Source organism: Myodes glareolus, chromosome 7, assembly GCF_982192425.1.
Source record: "Myodes glareolus chromosome 7, mMyoGla1.1, whole genome shotgun sequence".
In the NCBI taxonomy this organism is placed as follows: domain Eukaryota; kingdom Metazoa; phylum Chordata; class Mammalia; order Rodentia; family Cricetidae; genus Myodes; species Myodes glareolus.
Window position 1 is genome coordinate 15,855,387 of NC_142032.1, and position 22,258 is coordinate 15,877,644.

General features: G+C 48.2%; 1 protein-coding gene across 14 annotated transcripts; it reads right to left on the reverse strand.

Moving 5' to 3' along the window:
- Nucleotides 1–1,910: 1,910 nt before the first annotated feature.
- On the reverse strand, nt 1,911–18,012 carry Pprc1 (PPARG related coactivator 1). 14 transcript variants are annotated; one of them, XM_048439092.3, is made up of 14 exons: nt 17,830–18,012; nt 12,471–12,653; nt 11,782–11,931; nt 11,571–11,672; nt 8,603–11,459; nt 8,267–8,320; nt 7,196–7,253; nt 6,423–6,493; nt 4,853–5,561; nt 3,342–3,479; nt 3,171–3,231; nt 2,940–3,061; nt 2,564–2,715; nt 1,911–2,161 (listed from the first exon to the last, which is right to left on the reverse strand). In XM_048439092.3, exons 1-14 carry the CDS (start codon nt 17,980–17,982, stop codon nt 2,058–2,060), a joined length of 4,914 nt encoding a protein of 1,637 aa, XP_048295049.1. In that variant the 5' UTR covers nt 17,983–18,012; the 3' UTR covers nt 1,911–2,057. The 14 variants fall into 14 exon arrangements, with proteins under 14 accessions (XP_048295049.1, XP_085550145.1, XP_048295048.1 ...); XM_085694019.2 differs by having other exon boundaries at nt 6,423–6,490; nt 11,782–11,928; nt 17,830–18,011; XM_048439091.3 differs by having other exon boundaries at nt 3,171–3,237; nt 6,423–6,490; nt 11,782–11,928; nt 17,830–18,011.
- Between the last annotated feature and the right edge of the window lie 4,246 nt (nt 18,013–22,258).

Consider the following 22,258-nt stretch of genomic DNA (forward strand, 5'->3'; position numbering starts at 1 on the left):
TTAAGAAAAAGAGATCATGTATCATGTATGAAACCTGAATCAAACAGCAATACTCTATTAGTCCTAAAAATAATGCTTTCTTCGTTAAGTCAGAAGTCACTGAATTCTGTCTAACTCTAGTCAATCAGCCATTTCCGGGTTACACTAGTCTTCCCTCGGTAAGCAGTTAAGATCCATTTCCTGTGGACGCCCTTTTTCTTTCCTCAAAACAGGTATGCCTTTCTCCTCAAGAGAACCATTATGTCCCTCCTTTCCAGAGATGGTTCTAACCATATATATGCATTAAAAAAAGAAAAGTAATTTGAGCCGGGTGGTGGTGGCCCATGCCTTTAATCCTAGCACTCGGGAGGCAGAGGCAGGCGGATTGCTGAGTTCGAGTCAGCCTGGTCTACAAGAGCTAGCTCTGGGCTGGAGAGATGGCTCAGTGGTTAAGAGCACTGGCTGCTCTTCCAAAGGTCCTGAGTTCAATTCCCCGCAACCACATGGTGGCTCACAACCATCTCTAATGAGATCTGGTGCCCTCTTCTGGCCTACAGGTATACATGCAGACAGAATACTGAGACTACTGTATACATAAATCTGTATAAATACATAAACACTGTATGCATAATACATAAATGTATACATAATAAATCTTTTAAAAAGAGCTAGTTCCAGAATAGGCTCCAAAACTACAGAGAAATCAAGTCTCAAAAAACCTTTTAAAACCCACACACATTTAATCCCAGAGACAGGCTTTTTCTGGCTGTCTTGGAACTCTCTATAGACCAGACTCCCTGTCTCTGTATCCTGATTAAAGGTATCATACAACTACTGACTACTGTCACTCTGGTTTAATAAAAAGCTAAATGGCCAATAGCTAGGCAGGATTTCCAGGCACAGAGGATACTAGGAAGGGTGGAGACAGAGTATGCAAGAAAGCAAGATGAACAGTATGTAGATGAGTTAAACAAGCCTCAGGGCAGCACATAAATTAATAAAACTGGGTTATTATAAGAGCTAGTTAAAAACAAGCCTAAATTATCCGCCAAACTTTTGCAATAATTAAGAAGCCTCTGTGTTGTGATTTGGGAGCTGGCTGGTGGGATGGTAAAGATTCCAGACTAGGCTAACTAGTGAGCTTCAGGACAATGAGGTGGTCAGCATTCCTGAGGGTTACACAAGAAGCTGTCCTGTTGCCTCCATACACACATATACCCACATACAGAAAATAGGGCTTTCCTCAGATTCACAATGCTCCGGGTTCACTTCCTAGTACCACAAAACAAGATGTTCTAACATGTCTGTTATCCCAGCACTTAGGAGGGGACAGACTAGGACACACAGACTGCCCAGGTATAAGTATTTCAAATGTCTTTGAGAAGTGTTTTTCCCTTTTTGACTTATGTGACAGACTTGAGAAACCAAGTTAAATCCAATGTGATTTTTTTTTTTTATTTATTATGTATACAGTGTTTTGCCTGCAATCCAGAAGAGGGCACCAGATCTCATTACAGATGGTTGTAAGTCGCCACGTGGTTGCTGGGAATTGAACTCAGGACCTTAGGAAGATCAGGCAGTGCTCTTAACCCCCCGAGCCATCAATCTATCCAGCCCAAATCCAACGTGATTTTTTTTTTCAGGTGGAAGAACAGCAACCTTTATTTTGCCCAGCAACCTTTTATACCTCTACTACTTCTGTGTCCAATGTGATTTTATACCTAACCAGAAGAGGGCTCCTAGGAACTTGGTGAAGGTAAGCACGACCCTAAATGTGTTCATAAAAGTACTAAGTACATGTGACATTAGCGCACACACAAAAGGAAGAACAACACTTGGAAGTTCTCCACAGTTCATGTTTATTACCTAGAAATGCAAGTTAATTGTTCAGCATCTGTTATGTAAAAAAATAAATACCACTTTAAAAAATCCCAGTTTTAACACATTTTTATTTAACTTTTTTCCATTTATTTATAAAAGTCATTTCCACACTAGCAGCTCTCCCCCTAGAGTGGGGGAGGGGAGTGGAGGAGGCTGAGCACCTCCAGAGAAAATGGGTGGGGGAGGAGTGCCCAGGGTTACCTCCTCAGGTTCTTCTGGGCCTGTTTCAACAATGTATCAAAGTCAAGAGAATCAAATTTGCTCTTCACTGGAGCAGGATCAAAGTCTTCCCGATTGGAGTCTACAGAGCAAAGAGGAACAAACATTTAGGTCTCTTACCACAGTTCTCAAGCACAGGGTTTTCAAATGGAGTCATGGCTCATACCAGTAGATGGAGTCAAACTACCCTGCTTGTACAGGTGTGGGAGAATACACTCCCTCTTACCACACCCCTTTAGGGTCTTTGTATGTCAGATGGTAAGTCACCTAGCTCTACTCTCAAATGTTTGAGAAACTGGGCGGTGGTGGCACAGGCCTTTATTCCCAGCACTAAGGAGGCAGAGGAAGGTGGATGGATCTCTGTGAGTTTGAGGCCAGCCTGGTCTACAGGAGCTAGTTCCAGAACAGGCTCCAAACGGTTACAGAGAAACCCTGGGAAGGGGATGACACATGTCCAGGTCTCAAGCCCTCCTCCAACACTCACCAAGATCAGAGTAACTCCTCTTGCAGAACTGCCTGCGGCCCCCAAAGCAGAGATCAAAGGGCTGTTCATCTGCCTGCCGCAACTTGTGGCCACTCTCGATGGCTGCAAATGCCTCTTCAGCATAACGGTAAGTGACGAAACCATAGTTGTCACTAATGGGGAGGGTGAGCCATTTGTGCACAGGTTATGAAGCAGACTCGGCACCCCAGAGTACACAGGTGCTTCTTCTCATTTCCCCAATGGTCAACCCTCTGATCTTAAAAAAAATAAAGGTGACCCCACCTAGTCCAGCACAACAGAACACAGAAAGACAGGAGCATCAAGAGATATGAACGTAACAGAACGAACATCCTACCCTCATAAAGAGCAAGCTTACCCTTGGACACGAAAATGAATGGTGCACTCCTCAATCTCTCCAAAAACAGAGAATCTCTGTTTCAGCTCTGACCGAGTCATGCGGCCAGGTATCTTCCCAATGAAGACCACCCTTCTCTCTTCCTATGTCAGACAAGGAAAAAGTCACTCTGGGAGCCAGAGCTGCAGCTGCTGATGAGTGCGCTCTTGGAACAGGTCAACCCCTCCTCCCATGTCTGGCTTCTCTACTCACTATTGCACGCTCCTTCTGCAGCACTCTCTGCCTTTGGTAATGATCATTTGAACGGTAAGAGCTGTACCTGACAAGAGAAATTTCATCAGCCCCCAGACACAATTCAAGAGTCAGAACTCTCAGACACGTGCATCCTAGATGCACTGCCCTCAAACATTTGCTCATGCTCACCGCCGCCTTCGGTCACTTCTGTGAGGGGACAGAGAGGGAGAACGGCTTCTGGAACTGGATGATGAGGATGAAGAAGAGGAAGAAGATGATGAAGAGGATGAACACCTTCTCGAACGTCCAGAGGAACTGCAGCTGGACCTGGAATAAAGGACATAAGAATGATGGGAATGATGCAGATAAGTTTCACTACCTCAGCCAGGCTCAGACTTGCCTCCCTGGCTCAGGACCCCCAATAAAGGAGAGCAGAAGCATTCCAAGTTTTCTTTGCAGATGACAGATGGGAAAACACTTCATAAAATTTTATATACATTAAGTAATTTTACATGGCATTTTTATTACCCCTTTTCTTGAGAAGGGGTCTCACTAGGCAGCCCAAGCTGGCCTTGAACTAGTTAGTGATTCTCCTACCTCTGCCTTGCCAGCTCTGGAATTGTGCTACTGTACCCAGCACACATACTTATTTGTGGTACTGAGGATTATACCTAGGGCCGTCACAGACTTGACACAGCTGTTACTACTGAGCTTCATTTACCAGGTTTTCACTGAAAATGGGAGAACACTGAACTCAGAAAGAAAAAGAGGCACTTAGGAGACGGAGAGCTAGCTAAGCCTGGTTTGGACAGCGACTTTATCGCAGTGCTGGAGCAGGATACCAGAGACTGAGTTCTAACTGTAACCCCCTCCCTCACCATCTCAGAGCAATGCTGTAACTAAGGTAAGCGAGTGAGAAAGGAGGTTACCATGCCAGAACTACCATTCACAGTCATTTTTGGAGACAGGCACTCCAAAACAGTGCCTGACAAAGTGGCCCCAAACTCTGTATGTTGCCAAGGATAATTTAACTTGTGATCTTTCTGCCTCCATCTCCTCAGTGCTAGGATTCCAGGCATGTAACACGTGTGTAGTTTACATGGTGTTGGGAATCAAATCCAGGGCTTCATGCGTGCTAGGCAGGCACTCTACTGAGCTACAACTGCAGCACCACCCCACGAGAATTCTTTTCCTTTGTTTTTACATTAATTTGTTGTGTGTGAGTTGTGCCACAGCATACACACAGAGGTCAGAGGACGACTTTTAAGAATTATTTTTCTCACTCCACCGTGTGGTCTCAGGATCAAACTCAGGTCACCAAGCATGCATCTTTACCTAGTGAGCCATATCACCAGCACTTAAAGGTAACCCACTATCCTGCATTAACACCAAGAAAACACCTTGTATGAGCACCAATAATAACAGTATTACGTAATCACAGTCAAGATCAAACTAACAGTCTACCCAAGGCACATCTCAAGAAAGCAGAAAATTTCAGTACCATTCCAGACTCCAACACAGGATAGCCCCACATCTTGCCTCTAACAGGCCACAAAAAAGAAGACAAAAGCCAAAGACAGAACCTTCAGCCTTAGAGACTGGAAAGTATACTAGTTAAACCATAGCCTTTTCAAAGTAAACTACAAAAGAGTTCATGAGCTTCCCAAATGGAAAGAATCTAAGAGGCCAACAAAGCTCACCTTCGCCATCTCTTGTGGGGGGGGGAGAGGGACCTGGACCGGGACCGGGATGAGGAAGACACCGATGAAGATGAGGACGCTTCGCTGGTCCGGTTGGACCCAGAGCTGACAGAGCGGCTGCTGCGGCCACGACGGCCCTGCCAACCCCGACCTGGGGGGCTGACTGATCTGCAGGCTTTTCGGTAACAGCGCATTGACCGCTGCTTGCCTGGGGGCTCAGAGGGAGTCCTAGTGTTCATGTCTTTCCGGCAGGGTGAGGCCTCAGGAGACAGCAAGGTGGACGGGGCAAGACAAGGCGCTGAAGGTTCTGCCTGCTCACTGCTAGTCCTGTGATCAAGTGGCTTCTGGGAAGTCGTGCATGGAAGTAGGGGAGCAGCTGGGCCCAATGACAAGACAGGTTTGATGGTGATGTCCTGATGGCGCTTGACATTCCATCGGGAGCCCACCTCTGGAATGACTAGGGCAGGCATCTTTTTTGGGGGTGTCCTGCTTCGGACACAATAATCATGGTCCCCAGAGCCCACATGGACAGGACTAGGGCCATGGACCCTTTCTTGGAGGCAGGCTGCAGCTGGATGTTTGGCCTCTGTAACTCCTTCAGGCTTCAGGGTTCCCTCCTGGGCGGTAGATTTAGGAGATTTGGCCAACAGTGAGACAGCAGCCAGGGGCTTCCATAACTGGTGGGGAGGGGTAGCTGGAGGGGTGAGCCCTGTGGGGGAGGGAGGATGGAGATAGCAGGGTGAGATCCAGTTCTATACTCTAGATTCTGTGTACCTAGGCTCGAGATCCCACTTCTCAGAGTACGCTAGGCATCAACAACAGCCCCACTTCTCTCACTGCTGGAACTAAAGATCAGCCACTCAACTACCTAAAACTACCTAGTGACCAGGCTCTATCTCATGTACCATTTTCATGCTTAAATCCACCCCTCTAAATAGCATTATCTAATGTCTACGTTGTACCTTGCCTAGGCTCACGCCATAAACTTACCTACTTCCCTTCCAGCTCCATACCTATTATCTAGATCCTTGCTAGACAAACCATTCAAAAACCAGGCTGAGAATGCTTCTTCAATTCTTTCTTCAGGACATACACAGGATGAAGTCCAACCAGCTTAATATAGCATTCACACTCCATAATCGGACCTCTTATTTAGTTACTCAGCCTTAACTTTTGCTTTTGCTCTGTCCACTACCGTAATCAGTCTCTACTCTCCCGATCAAACCACACCACTTACAGTGCTGCAAAAACGTAACAAGCTAGTTGCTTCCGTACTTCAGTCAGGTTGCTCATTTCCCTAAAAGCTTCCATCTGACTGAGAGCCGTGATTGTTCTCAAGCCTCAGCTCAGTGATAACACTCTACATACCCCATCCCCCACTACCCCTCACAGCCTACTGAATACATCACCTCTGATAATCAACATGCTCAGATGTTTACACATCTGCCCCCTTGACTATGAACACAACCACAAAGGTCAGATGTCTGTATCCCATTGTCTACACATGGTGTGCAGCAGGTACTGCACACGTGCTGCACAGACTAAGAGCCAGAGTTCAGCCTGAACCCACCTGCCACGTTGGCCAGTTCTGGGGCTTGTAACCGGTCTAGGGGTCTCTTCTCCTGGGGAGTGTCAATGCTGCTGGCAGGGGGGGAAAAGGGAAAACCTGGTTCATTGCCTCAATATCTTGTATAACTGCTCTCCTCACAAAGCAATGAAAAAGGTGTAGCAGAGAAAAACGGGATGCCCAAACTGCCCCATGGTCATTTTCTAGCACAAAAGGACCATAATGACCATGCTGTAGACTGGGCCTATTCTGCCAAATCTGGGGAGGCAGGCTGGCTAGGAGCTTCAGTGAGTCCCCCCACCTCCTTCAATGAGGAGCCTTGCCTACCAAACTCTTAACTGAAGTCAGTGTGGAATGTGAACAATGATGCCTCTCATTCTTAGAATACCAGGTAGTAAAAAGGTTCAGGTGCCTGTGTCCTTAAGGGAGTTAGGGGAAGCCCCAGCGATCCCCCCACAACTTTGAATGACCCCATCACCAGCACTGAAAAAGCCCAAAGCCTGACAACAGAGGGGAAGAAATCCAGAAGACATAATTTGCCAAATTACAAATTATAAGAGGCATCCCCAAGGCATTTGGAATTCCTGGTAGTACATACCCTCCCCAACCTTATCACCCAAGACACAGTCTGGTGGTAAAAGAGCAGGGGACAGAAATGGGGAAGACACTAGAGTCGATGAAACATCTCTGCCACAAGTGTCCAGTTGGAGTCCTGGAGTGCTGGCCGGCTGCTGACCAACAGCTGTAGGGTAACTCGCTCACACCTCCATACTTACCCTGAGTTTCCTACAGCCAAGCTGTCAGCAGGAGCCGGGAGAGGACACTCCTTTTTGGCTGTAAAGAAATCATATTAGTTAAAAGCCCAACCAGATGTTCCAAACTGAGGTGGCATAGAAGTGCATTCTGATACCCAGAGGAAGAAGCCAGCCTTGCCTACACATCCCCTGCTAAGCTCAGATCCAGTTCCTCCAGTGCTATGTAGATAATGACATTTAGTTATTTCTCTTCTGCTCAGAAATAAACCATCCCCCACTAATTCTGAGTCAGAGTCCAAACTGATGAGCCTAGTAGTCAAGGTTCAACATGATCTACCTACCTAATGTCCCAGCTATAAACTGGAAAAGGGTCTCATTATGGAGCCCAACAGGTCTAGAACTCCCCACATAAACCAGGCTGGCCTTGAGCTCAGAGATCTGCTTCCCAGTGCTCGGATCAAAGGCACACACCACACTTGATACTAGACTTGTCTAGCAAATGAATCTAAGACCATGCACAGGCTAAGCATAGGTTCTCCCACAAAACTCCATCTCTAACACAGAGCCTACCTGTCACGCTGTTCTGTTTATAACCTGCAGATATATTACCAACTCAAATTATCTGTGCAGATTCTCTTCCCAATTCTACCATGAGCTCCTCTCGAAGACAATCAGTAATCTAATCTCCACAGTACCTAGCTTCAGAAAGTCAAGCTCTTCATTGCCTTCCAAAAGCATCGTATAGGAAGCATCTTTACCACTTTCTGCCTTATATAACACATATGAAATCCCACCTCTCAAAGCTCAAGTAGAGCTGCCTCCCTCTAAAAAAACAATCACCATACAATCCCAACCTTCCAACACTCTCTCCATATCTACTCTTTCAATTACTTATGCTATCCCACCATGTCCCTTAGATTTCTCTCCCAGGAGAAATGCTGCCTCCCTGTGCCAATGAGGAAGGAGGCTCTCCTGGTGTTTGAGATTGCCCCCTACTCTTTCTCTATCTCAGTTCAAGGTACTATAAGACTAAACCAAAAGGAAGCGTAAACAAAAATAAAAGTTGAAACAAAACAACCTAGGTGCTCTCACCTTCTGATTTCTCAAACTGCTCCAACAGACTGGACAGGTCTGATGCTTCAATTCCTGTGAAGGAATACAAGAGGATTAGGATCCAGCCTAATCAACTGAGTTCACAGGTCTTAGAAGTCCCAGTTCTCCCTTTCCATGCCTCCCTGTCCACCAAAGTAAATGAACCAAGGGAGCAGCACGCAGCAAGGATTCCAATACAACTAGAGCTCCGTATCCCAGAACACTCCCAAAGAAATCCAATAAAAGGCAGCCTTGTGGAAGGCACTCCTGGCCAGTGAACAACACTTGTAGCCAACCCCTGTACCTTTCTCAAACCAACTGCATTCTGTCACTCACCAATCTCACTGATGAATGCCTGTACCACGTCCTCAGGCCCCTGAGAACGTGGAGTAGGCAGGAAGGACAGCTTCCTTAGACGGGCTGGATGGACAGCAGGCAGCTTTGGGGCAGTACTCTGCCTTGGTATGGCACCAGCCTTGACAGTTGCAGAGAGGGGCTTCTCCTTTGCTCTGTTCTCCTGAGCCTCAGGCTTTAGCCTCTCTGATGCAGACTCCCCAACAGCTACACACTCAGTAGACAGACATGGTGGAGTCTTGACCTGGAGACTTTGTACCAGGGTAGACACTTTGTGTTTTGACTGGGGAGACACAGGCACTGGCTGAACCTCTAGTTTCGTAGGCTCGACTGGTGGAGCTATGGGGCTGTCTGGCCCAGAACTTAGGGAAGGAGTCACTGGCACAGGAAGTTCATCTTCAGGAGAACCAGCTGGATTACTACTAGGTTCCACATTGGACGGGGGATTACTACTAGGTTCCACATTGGACGGGGGAACAGGTCTTCCAGCAGATGCTGAAGACAAAGGAGGTGGAGAAACAGTAGACCAGAACGGAGGCTGTTGTGGCCCAGGGCCCCATCCCATGTGCCCATAGGTACAGCTGGAGTTGTAAGGTGAAACTGGGGCAGGAGTGGGTACCCAAGGCACATTACAAGTTGGGGGTACAGCATAGGTACCAGGAGTACCAGACACCATGGGCACCGTTGGTTGTGGGGGCAGACAAGGATAGCCAGAAGGGGACACAGAGGGATAACAAGGCCAGGGTGGCACAGGGGCATAATGCGTATAGGGATCAGGTGGTATTTGTCTCATGGACACTGCAAGTCCAGGTGGTTGCAAGGGAGGTGGGGGTAGACTGGGGACTCCATGGCCACTTGAAGGAAGAGGAAGCAAAGGAGGTATGCCTGGAGGGAAAGGCAAAGGAGTGGGCACTGTGGAAGGGATGGGCCCAGCAGGAGTCACAGACTGCAAGGTAGGAAGGGGCGGTCTAACTGGAAGTGGCTTCTCATGAGATGGCACCTGTTCCGAGTGAACTGAAGCCATAGGTTTGCTTGCAGATGGCTCGGGACTAGGGGAAGCAGGGTTGGTACCCACAGACACAAAACAAGTCTCTGGTGTAGCTACAGAGCTTCTCTGTGGAGCTGTCTTCTTGGCTGGGGCTGGTGGAACAAGACAAGGGATATCTGCCAGCCCTGTAGGGGTCTCTGGGAGACTAGGCCACTTGCCAGCGGGGGGCTGAGAATTCCTGCCTTCTGCTTCTGTTTGCCGTTGCTGCCTTCGCTGCCGGTACTCAGACAGGCTGAGAGGTCGAGGTCTGGCTTCTTGGGTTGTAGCACTGGTGCTACCTTCCACCTTCAGGGGACCTACAACAGCCTTGACCTCAGGGTTGATGGCCTTGGGGTGGGCTGAAGAATCTAGGGAAAGTCGAGTCCCCTGAGCTGCTGCTACTGCAGCACGTCTAGGGTCGGTTGGTCTGTGCTTAACTAGCACAGGGTCTACTGGAGCCAGGTCATGTGGAATAGAGTCAACTGTCACTGTGTTAGCTGGAACAGCACCAGCTGGAGACAAGTTATCTGAAGTGGGAATAGACACTGCAGGTTCAATTCCTGTCCTGCCAGTCAGCACTGGGTCAGTCAGCACTGGGCCTACTGGGAGAGGACCAACCAGTTCTGTACTAGCTGAAGCCTGGTCAACAGGTATACAATCAGCTATAGCATGCTTAACTGTAGCTGCATCAGCTTCAATAGAGTCAACTGGCATGGGGTCAGCTTGGCTAGTATTAACCAGCTTAGGGACAAGGTCAAGGGCATCTTCTTCAGCAGAGCTATCCTGTCCTGTACTTCTCTCTAAGTTCTCAGACTCAGTCTTCTCCAAGGCAGCTGCCCAGGCCCGAGCCCACGCCCGTGGCTTCCCCCTGCTCTGAGGAGCCTCAGCCTCTCTCTGAAGTTCTTCCTGAGGCTGTTTCTCTAAGTGGCCTGCCTGAGAGTTCACCTCTGTAGCCACAGTAGACTGTCCACGAGAAGATGATCTTAGCCTCCTGGTATAGCCTTCCAAACAGGCTGCTGGCTGTTCCTTGCTCTTCTTCTTCCTGCCCTTTCTGGGAACTCTCTGAGAACCCTGAATTACACTGGCAGGTAGGTTCTGAAGCTCCTTGGGTGCCAAGGCCTCCATGATCTCCCTGGGCTCCAATAAGCAGGCAGAGTTCAATGATAATTCTTCTTGATCAGGGCAAGGGGCAATCTTAGGCACAGCCGCTTCCATCCTGGCCTCCATGGTGGGCATGAGTAGCTGCAAGGCAGGACTGGCCCCTGCAGACTCATCCAAGAGCAGAGATTGGGATCCAGAAGGGATCTGACGCACCACAACCGGGATCTCCAGGTCATCGCCAGCTGTGGCTGCCTGGCCCACTATCTCCAGCACCACACAACCCTCAGGCGCTGTCACATCATCCACCTGTTCCTGCAGCTCATCCTCAAGTGATGCCAAGTGTGTGAGGTTGGGCAAGCAGTATGGATGCATGGCGCGTACTAGCTCACTTAGGGAGGAGATGCTCTCATCAGCAGGTGTTGACACTGCCACCTCTGCTGTTGTTGGCTTGTCTTCTTCCTCTGGGCATGCCAGGTGCATGGGGAAGTCCAAGCTGTTCACAGAGTTGTCCAGTTCTCCAGCAAGCATCTGACCACTGAAGCTGGCGACCTCCTCCTCCTCTTCTCCATCACTGCGCTGCTGTGGGACAGGGGACTGACCCCATCGAGGTCTTGGTCTTGAGGGTCTCCAGCTAGGTAGCTTAGGGGAAGAGGTTTCCAAGAAAGGAGGTGGAGAAAAGTCCCAAGGAGAATCGGCAAGCGACATCTCAACCTGCAGGAGAGAAGAGTAGGTTCAAAAGGCATTCCTCAAGACATGCTTTCCAGACCGTCCCTATGTCCTCCCCAAACCGTGAGTTCATGAGGGTCCCCAGGTCGGGCTTACCCCACTCATCCTACTACTGCCTGTGCTAGGCCCCAAAGGGTCAATTGGAGTGATTAGGTCACGTTCTGGGGGTGTCCGAGAAAGAGTGAGTAGCTTGTGGAGCTAAGAAGAAGAAAGACACCCCAAATCAGTTTGTGCAGAGTTATATGAAGAGGCTCACAGATGAGGCTGTGACCTCTGTACTAGCCACATCCCATCCTCTCATACTCACAGAGGAACTCTCGCGAGGAGACACAAGCAGCTCTGAATCAGGAATGCTGTCAAACGGGGACAGGTTCTCAGAATCTGCGTTGTCCAAGATCTCCGTCAGAGCTGTGAGCAGCGACATTTCATTCTGGTCCTCCAGAGATAACCTGCTCTGCTCCAGAAAGAAAAGGGGTTCCCCCCAAGATCTCTAATAACCTACTAAGCCACAAAAATAACTAGATGCCAAGAGAATTAACCTCCCAGCAAGAAGAATCTGAGTTCCAGGTAGCATGGACTCCCATCTTTTCCTACCCACTCAACTCTAGTGCTAACAGAGACCTGTTAAACTGACTCTTAGCTTGGGCTTCACACTCTTACATTCAGGTAAGAGGTAAGATGTTCAGAAAACTATCCTGGGCTAGCCCAATATTAGGCTCAAAAGCAGACCAGGACCTCCTGGACATACAGGTCAAAGACCCTGAAAGGAGATAAGCTTTGGAGCATACTCCAAGCTAAAGGCATCCCTTCATGCACCAGTCTGACATTCTGCAGTCTAACGACCCACACAAAACATTTTTCAAAAACTCAGGTTGTGGATCCGATAGGCCAAGGATCTGGGAACAAACCCATGTCTAAAACAACACAGATATTAGGAGACAGAACAGCCCATGCAAAGATCCTGTCTGGAGAACTCCAAGCCTTGCCCCAGTTCACCTCTCCAAGACTTCCAAAATCCTCAATGAGGGAAATGAGGGAGGCATCCATGTAGCTCTGCATGGTCCCCAGTAGTGTCTCATCCTGCAGTATCAGCTCCTCCATTTCCAGGTCTTTATCCCTCAGAGATGGGCCCAGTCGAGAAAGATTAACAAAGCTAGAGTCGTCCCCCTCCTCATGGACCTGAGGCAAAAGAGGGAAAGAGTGAGTCAGAAAGACCCAAGTCCTTTGGAAAACCGCTAGCTAAACCCCATTAAAATCAGATACCCAGCCCTCCACCAATGGGATCAAACAGCAGCATCACCACCATGGTCTAAGATCTGGACTAGCTAGGCAAAGAGGTATAAGCCATAAGCAAAAGCACCAACTAGGTTGGCAGTGTTCTGGGAAGAACAGCGTTCAGGCTCTACCCACAAACAGTGGAGCCATGAGACATTATCAAACTGGGAAGTATGAACATCAGAAAGATCAAGATTGGCCAGCAAGATGGCTCAGTAGGTACAAGTACTTACTTCAAAAGCCTATTGGAATTGAATCCCCAAAACCCACATAGGTGTAGGAGAGAACCAACTCCACAAAGTTGTCCCCTCACTGACCCACACGTACTCCAAAGGACACTTTCATCCACGCTCACTATGATGATGGCAATGATGATAATAATAAAGGTTTTTTGGAAATAGAGAGTTTCTCTATGTAGTCCTGGCTGTCCTGAAACTTGTTTTCAAGAGCAGGCTGGCCTCAAACTCAAAGATCTGCCTGCCTCTGCCTCCCAAGTGCTGGACTTAAAGGTGGAGCTGCTTAAGGTAGTACATACCTGTAACACAAACAATGGAAAAACTGAGGCAGAAGGATTGTATGTGAATTTCAGACCAAACTGATCTATTTAAGAAACCCTGTACCCTGTCATGCAGGGCAGTGGTGGTACACGCCTCTAATCCCAGCACTTGGGGCTCTGTGAATTCGGGGCCAGCCTGGTCTACAGAGCAAGTTCCAGGACAGGCTCCAAAGCTATAGAGAGAAACCTTGTTTCCAAAAACCAAAACCAAAACCAAACAAACAAAAAACCCTACCACAAAGGATAAGTAAACATTTGGTTCAAGATAAGGTTTCTTGTAGCCTTGGCTGTCCTGGAACTAACATAGATAGATAGATAGATGGATGGATGGATGGATGGATGGATGGATGATAGATAGATAGATAAGATAGATCGACCTATCGATCGATCCAGGCTGGTCTTGAACTTGGAGGTCGTCCTGTGCCTCCCAAGTGCTGGATTAAAGGCTTTAGCCACCACAGCTGGGCTGAATCTACACCGGGCAAAGGTGGCACACGCCTTTTATCCCAGTATCAAACAAACAAATAAAAAGTACAGAGAAATCCTGTCTTGAAAAAAAAAAAAAAAGAAAAGAAAAACCTAAGCAACAATAAGGTTTTGGGGGCTCTTGTGTTCCATTTGGACAGAGAAGCTGAGCCATTTCCATGGCCCAGGGTTATGTTAGGGATTTGACAGGATAGGCAGGATGTGGTTGTCAGGAAGTTGAAAGATTGAGAAAAATATTTTTGAGCTGGTGTGAGACGAGATCAGCCTGCGTGAGGGAGGCCTAAAAAGTCCTCTTGAAAGACTAGGATTGGCACTCAGTCCAGAACAGAGGCCTAAGCGGCCTGGGGTGAGTTGTGAGCTAGAAGCTTAACTCCCCTGACTGACTTTTTTTTGTACTTCTCTCCATCTGGTACCTTTTCCACTGACAGCAGATGACTGTTGTTTTGTTTTTTCGAGACAGGGTCTCTCTGTGTAGCTATGGCTGCCCTGGAACTCACTCTGTAGACCAGTTGCCTTGAATACAGAGACAGGACTGCCTCTGCCTCCCGTTGCTGGGAGTAAAGGAGTGAACCACTGCCCACCTAGCAGATAACTTTTTTTTTTTCGAGACAGGGTTTCTCTGTAGCTTTAAAACTTGTCCTGGGGAACTAGCTCTTGTAGTCCAGGCTGGCCTCCAACTCAGAGATCTGCCTATCTCTGCCTCCTGAGTGCTAGGAAAAAACTACTCTTCTTAAAAGAGGAATAGATTCCAACTCCTTTGGTGCAAATAATACTCAGGATTGCATCCATGTATTCACTTATATTCTTCTGTGTATGTGCCTATTCCCCCTCCTTACCCATTATGCCTTACAACATCTTATACACAAGATCCACACTCCCTGTTCTTTGGAGCTAGAGACTAAGCCCACTCTAAGACTGTAACTGAGCTACACCAGTAGTCCCAACGGTGAGCCACAATATGTTGACATCAGTTCTAAGGGAAGAAACTCTTCACCACCCCTACCAAATGGGAGCTAGAGAGAGAGCCTGATTCCACAGATGGAGGCCCCACCTAGAATGCCTCTGTGAACTAGCAGTATCTTCAGCTTTGTCATGAAGCAGGACCCGCCCAGACCTGTTAAGTGTCATTGACAGGGAATGGGCAAGGCCCAAAATGGAACTGGTGAGGCCAGAGCCCAACTATGCATATGTGCTCTTGGAAGTATGGTGTAAAGGCCTGAGAGCAGAATTCAACAGACAAACAAGATGCCCTTCTGCAACAAAGGGAGATGAGGAGGTACTTGGACTCCTCCAAAGAAAAAGATCACACCTCTCCAAACACCCAATCCTCTTCAGAGGTGGAGCTGCAGGGCCCAGGGAGGAAAGGCTGGTTGAGAACACTCTAGGAGTCTAGGCCCAAAGCTGTTGTGAAAAGGCAGCAGGTTTTAGGGACTAACCCCTCCCACCTCGGTCTTCAGTCCTGTAATTAGAACCAGAAGCTGAATAGCGCCTGGATCAGCAAACAGTCATAGGTGAGCATAGCTGCCCTGCCTCTTCCCTTCTACAGCCCAGGCCATTAGGCCAAACTGGTCCAGCCCTGTAAACCGTCATGTCCACCTTCTCTCAGCAGGTGCTGGAGGCTAAGATGGAGACATCTCCCTTGAACCACTTCACTCATACACTGCACAATCCCTAGGGAAGAGTTCCCAGGGGGTCCACATCATTCAAAGCTTGTGAGTCCAAGACAAAGCATGCTCCCCACTAACACTCTGAACTCCAGCAGCCTCTCAGTTGGCTTTCTCACACCAAGTTTGCTCATCCAGAATTCAAAGCCAACTTTAATTTTAGTTTTTGAAGACAAAATCTCATGTAGCTCAGGCTGGTCTTGCACTTGCTATGTAACCAAAGCTATCCTTAAATTGCCCTCCCCCCACAACAGGGTTTGTTTAACAGCTCTGGCTGTTCTGAAACTCACTCTGTAGACTAGGTTGGCCTTGAACTCACAGAGATTCCCCTGCCTCTGTCTCCTCAATGCTGGGATTATAGGTACATGCCACCTCCACCCGGCTAAAACCTTAAACTTTTGATTCTCCTACCTTTAAGCACAGTTGAGGCACTTTATCTAGACACTCTAACATATAGTTGAACCCGAAGCAATTACAACAGTCATTTCTAGGACCATCAAGTCATTTCCTAGGACCGTCATGGGTCTCTTCAAAGGCCACTCTCTGCCGGCTCATCTTCTCCCAGTCCACCCTTCTGGTAGGCGGGTCTCTCAGTTCTTCTCTTAAGCCACATGCCTTTGTTCTTCACGGACCATTCCTCTGATAAAAGCGTCTCACACAGTTCAGTCTTGGGGGTCTCAATTTCAGACGTCTCTTCCATTCATAGACTCTTCAAGTAAGATTACTAGTGATGACTGTACAACCCTAAAGAAACCGCACTTTCCTTCTCTCTGCCACCATCACTCATTATCTGCCCATCCTGAGTTAAACCCAAGACCGCACGGATCACATCTGTGTGGTTTAGCAACACATCTGCACTTAAACATACGGCACCTCGATAACTACTGGGTTGACAGACTATCTAACACATTAGAGCTGAATCTTGGATCCCTACTGTTTCTCCCAGATGGTGATGGGAACAGCACTGGCCACAATAGATGGGACCTCTTATAAGTTGGAGGAAAAGTGTAATTGATCCCAAAGTCATTATCCTCTAGGCCGTTCTGTTGGACCGCGTATTACTGGAAAGCCTGCAACCCAACTTTCGCTTGTGTTTGTGGGTGTGTGTGTGTGCTGTCAAGGACTCTGCTTATCACTCACTGCCAACCTGCTTGAGCATTTTTGGAATCCCACCATGAAAGGCAGGATAAAAATCCTCTTAAGGAGAACTGAAGGAAACACACATAAGAATTCTTCCTGAACCCCATTAAATATTCAACTAATATTTAATAGTTTTCAAACCACGTAAAACTTTTCCTATCTCCATCAAAAATTTCAAAAAGCTTAACACAGACACAACTCACAAGCAGTTGTATCTGTGATGTGAGTTCGGAGGAGCATGCCTTAACCATCTCCTCCAAAAAAAAAAAAAAAAAAGATGCAAGAAAGTGAGAGGACAAATTAAGCTAGTTCCAGGTAAACTGATATTCCCATGACCCTTGAATCACAGACGAAGGGCTTCAGGCAACCAAAACCGCCAGTGTCTTGTGACTCAACCTACTCCGAGCCGGTCAGACAGAAGCATCAACGAACTCATTCCTCCACAGCGCTTCAGCTCAGTCCTCCAACCCTCACCTCACACTCTGACATTTCTAGGAAGCCGCGCTTCGAGAACATCTGGAAAGTCCACCATCCACCGAAGGAAAGCGTTGTAGACCCATTCAAGAGGGGAAAAACTCTCCTAAGGCTCTGAGAAAAGTTGTCTCTAGCAGCCCCTACCTCCAGGCCGGAGGTCCCCAGCACAGGCCAGAGATGGCGGGAGCGGCTGAGACACACCCAGTTCCCGGCAGTGCGGCTACAGCGCGGACACTAGATGCCCGACAGCCTGGGACAGGAGCCACGTGGACATCCCTTCCCCGCCCCCACGTGGACCCGCGCCCCGGGCTCCCCCCGCCCCGGCGGCAAGCCCTACCCACGTAGGAGCCCGCGCCGCCTAGGGGGAGGGGGGAGTAGACAAGTTCTCCCGGGAAAATCGTCCCCCCCCTCACACCCCCACGTGCTCCGAAAAAGGAACTACGGCGCCAAGCTGGTGGAGCTCTCTCCGGCATCCTTAGAAAGGAGTCTTAGCCTTCCAGTTCAATCCCGAATGCCTGCCGCCCCAGCAAGGGTCACGTTTCCGACGCCCGACTCTGTCCCTCAGGCGTCCCCAGGAATCGCCGCAGGGTTCCTACCTCTGCTAGTGGACCCCCCAGCAAACGACTTAGGTCCTCTCAAGCCTACCCAGCTCCCGCAGCATCAGCACGCAAGTGCTTCCTCCCTTTCCTGTGGCGTCCACGTGTCACCGCCCGGCACACGCCGCTTGCTGCCAGCCGCGGGCCGCCAGCCACGCTCTCACCTGCTCCGCGGCGCTCACGGCGCCTACGGTCCCATACGGCGCTTGGCTCCGACTCGTCCAACCGCCGACGCGAACTCCACCGCCAGGGTCAGGACCCGGGCCCCCAGTCGGAGGCGGCGCGACTCGGTCTCTCCGTCCCCGGCGCGCCGCCATCTTGGCCCCTGAACACCCAGCGCTGCTCTGATCGCCGGCGCCGCCTCGCCCAGCCGATTGTGGGAAGGGAACTACATCTCCCGAAGGACACTGCAGAACTACAAGTCCCAGAAGGCCATGCGGTGGACCACTCTTGGACCCTGGAAGAGGACAGGAACTCTGACCTCCCTCGAGGGTTCCTGGGAATAGTAGTCTTTAAAGGAAGATAGGCTGGTCGGAGCCCTTGGAGGGTTGTAGGGCTCAGTTTTGTGGCACTGCCGGAGACCAACTTGCCGAGTACGCAGTAGTAAGGGAGAGAGTTAACATTTGCGTATCACTCTGTTTGTGTTAATTTGTCAAAATGTTAGACCGCTTTCTTTGACGTTCTACCTGCTGCACTTTCCTTTCACCTTAGTTCAAGTCGGCCGCTGTTTTGAAACAGCACCCCCTAGTGGACACTCTCAGTCAAGACTCTTAACCCTCATCTAATCTCATACTGCGGCACTAGAGCAAAATTTTCTCTTAAAAATACCGCATTTTCCACTTTTTCTCTGCAATTACATTGGTTTCTACCAAGCTTCTTTCCTACTGCTCCAGAAATCCTTGCCATCCTCCAAAGACAAGTATTCTTCTTGCCTTTGTGTCTCTGCATGGAACCTTATTTAATGTAGGAAAGCTTTTCTGATTATCCCAGTCAGGACCCTTTTCTGTATTTTCACACTTTCTCACCTCTTCTCCATCTTCCCTCCCCCCCGCCCCCGACAGGGTTTCATTGTGTAACAGTCTTGATTGTCCTGGAACTCACTCCATAGACCAGGCTGACCTCAAATTCACAGAAATCCACCTGCCTCTGCCTCCTGAGAGCTGGGATTAAGGACGTGCGCCACCACAGCCCGGCCTTCATGCCTATCTTTACTGTTCATTTGTTGTATTTTCCTGTTTGTTTGTTTTAACAATTTATTACAAAACTTTAGATTACTCGAGGGGGCAGGAGACAGAATACCCAGTGATTCAGATTGCTTGCCACTCTTCCAGAGGATATAGCACCCTTGTCAGATAGCTCCCAAGCACCAAACACTGCATATCTGATGCCCTCCTTAGACCGGAGTTGGGGGTGGGGTTTACATATACAAGGCATACGCTCATATTTGGAAGCCAATGAGATGGCTCAACCAATAAAGGTACTTTGCCAAAAAGCCTGAGTCCCATCCCCAGAATCCATATGATGGTGTGGTGAAAGGACTGAGAACTGACTCCCTAAAGTTGTCTTTGGACATCCACACCTGTGCACCCACATTGACACCCACATAAACACAAAATGAAGAAATCAATGTAAAAATGTTTTGTTTTTCAAGACAAGGTTTCTCTGTAGCTTTGGAACCTGTCCTGGAACTAGCTAACTCTTGTAGATCAGGCTGGCCTTGAACTCACAAAAATCCGCCTGTCTCTGCCTCCTGAGTGCTGGGATTAAAGGCATGTGCCACCACCGCCCAGCCTGTAAAAATATTTTTTTAAAAAAAAATTTCATTTGAAGTTTAGATAGGTTGCGCAGGCCTTTTATCCCAGCACTCGGGAGGCAGAGACAGGCAGATCTCTGTGAGTTTGAAGCCAGCCTGGTCTACAGAGTGAGTTCCAGGACAGGCTCCAAAGCTACAGAGAAACCCTGTCTTGAAAAACAAAAACAAACAAAAAGATCTAAGTCTCCAGTGTATAGGGAGGAGATGATGTCCTGAGTGAATGTGTATTGTTGACAGGAGTGCAGCCATATCAAGGACTCCAATGCCCTAAACCCATAGGAATGGCAAGTTCTTCCCCAGTCCCCCAGAGCGTGTTGGTAGTGTGCACAGAAAGTATTGCCCACAGCTTCCTGCTCCCAGATGACTGCAGTTTGAGACTGTGCCCTACAGAGACACTCTACCAAAATTAGTTACCCTGCTTCTTGGTTCAGGGTTAGCTGTGTATAATATATCAGCTGAGTTTCCTGGCTGTGTGTAGGTCTTCATCAGAGTGCATTAGCTCACCCTAAAGCCATGCAGGTCTAAAAGCAAGTGAGAAACATAGGTTTGTCTACAAGCACATTCCCGAAGACTGTGAAGGAAAACCTCAGAGAACACCAAACAACATTGGGAAGATTTTTTCTTTTTTTTCTTCTTTCTTCTTTTGGTTTTTGGAGACAGGGTTTCTGTGTGTAACAGAACTTGTGTCCTGGAACTTGTTTTGTAGATTAGGTTGAGCCAGAACCCACAAAGATCTGCCTACTTCTGCCTCCGGAGTGCTGGGATTAAAGGCATGTGCCACCACACCCTACCTTCTTTTGTTATCTAAATAGGGCCTCGCCCTATAACCCCAGCTGGTCTGGAATTTGCAGCATCCTGGAATAGTGTCTCCAGTCTGGAACTCCAGGTGTGTGTGTCAGCACATCCATTTTTTTTTTTTTTTTTGAAGACAGAGTTTCTCTGTGAATAGCCCTAGCTGTCCTGGAACTCGATATTTTAGACCAAACTGGGCTTGAACTCACAGAGATCCAGGTGCCTCTGCCTCCCGAATGCTGGAATTAAAGACTTGTGCTACCACTGCCTGGCCCACACCTACTTTTGTGCCAGGCGGTGATGGCGCACACCTTTAATCCCAACACTCAGGAGGCAGAGGCAGGCAAATCTCTGTGTGTTCAAGACCAGCCTGGTCTACAAGAGCTAGTTCCAGGACAGGCACCAAAGCTACAGAGAAACCCTGTGTCAAAAAACAAAACAACACACACACACACACACACACACACACACACACATATATATATATATTTGTGTTGTGTGGATGTTTTTGCATGCATGTTTATACACCAAGTGCCTGGTGCCTTTGACAACCAGATGAGTGAGTTAGATACCCTGGAACTAGAGTTACAGGTAGTGATGAATTTCCCAGTGTCAGTACTAGGAATTGAACCCCTGTCCTCTGGAAGAGGACTAGTGTTCTTAACCCCTAAGTCACCTGTCCAACCCCACCGCTAATCATAGCAACTAAAGTGAGACCTACTGCATGCTAAGTATGTACTCTATCACTGAACTACATCTACAGCCTCCGTAATTTTCCTATCAGCCAGGCTTGAACCTATTTAGCTTTGTCAATAAGAGTAAGCATATCCGGGGCTGGAGAGATGACTCAGAGGTTAAGAGCACTGACTACTCCTCCATAGGTCCTGAGTTCAATTCTCACCTACCACTTGTCTATAATGAGACCTGGTGCCCTCTTCTGGCATGCAGAGGTACATACTGTATACATTAAAAAAAAAAAAAAGAGTAAGCATATTCATGTTAGTATAGCCATAGACTCCATCATAGTTTTCAATGGGAAGGAAGTGAAGTGTGTCAACCAACACAGAGTCTCTTTCCCTTCTGCCTGCACTACAGTCCCCACTCAGAGCAGTTCCAGAGACTGATCCCTACCGAGAAGGCTGAGTCTAGTGTTAAGAGCCTAGTGCTTGTTAGCTCTGTGACCTTAGGCAAATTAAAATTACCTAAATGCCCGAGGCACAGTTCCTTGAACAGTCAAAATCTTACTTTAACCACTCAGTACATAGCCAGGAAGTCACTACTGGGGTGGTGGGAGTGCAAGAGTCTGGAGGTACTTGGGAAGCATTCACTAGTTCATAGGCAGAAAAGCGGGAAAAGTATTTTAAAAGAGATTCAAATCTATTAACCTCCCGTGCTAAGGGTTGGGAGTCAGTGGTAGAACATTCATTTTGCATTTTGTTTTATGAGCTAGGGTTTCACTGTGAAACCCAAGATAGGCTGGCACTTACAATCCTGTTGGGATTAGAGGTATAAACCGGGCTGGAACAGCCTGGGGTTCAATCCAGAACACCACAAGAAGAACACTATTATGTTTTTAATTGATATGCGTGTGTTTCATGTGCAATGCGTGTTATGTGTGAGTATGACAGTGCAAGTACCATGTTGTCTGTATGGCAGTCAATGGACAACTCCCGGGTGGCAGCTGGTCTTCCACTGTAGATTCCAGGCTCGAAATTCAAGTACCCATGCCTGGGTGGCAAGCACTTTGACCGGCTGAGCCATGTACCAGCCACACAAAATTATTTCTAAGTAAACATGCAGAAACAGGTTTCATTATGACGTTTTCAGGGTTGGTGACATATTCAGTGGTAGAGTACTTGTCTAGCACGCATTCGGTGTCCTTGGAAACAAGAAGAGGGCACCCTATCAATGGGAACTGGGTTGACTGCTGGTGCTGGAAATTGAATCCTGGTCTTCTGTCAGAGCCTGTGTGAGCCAGGTGGTAGCTG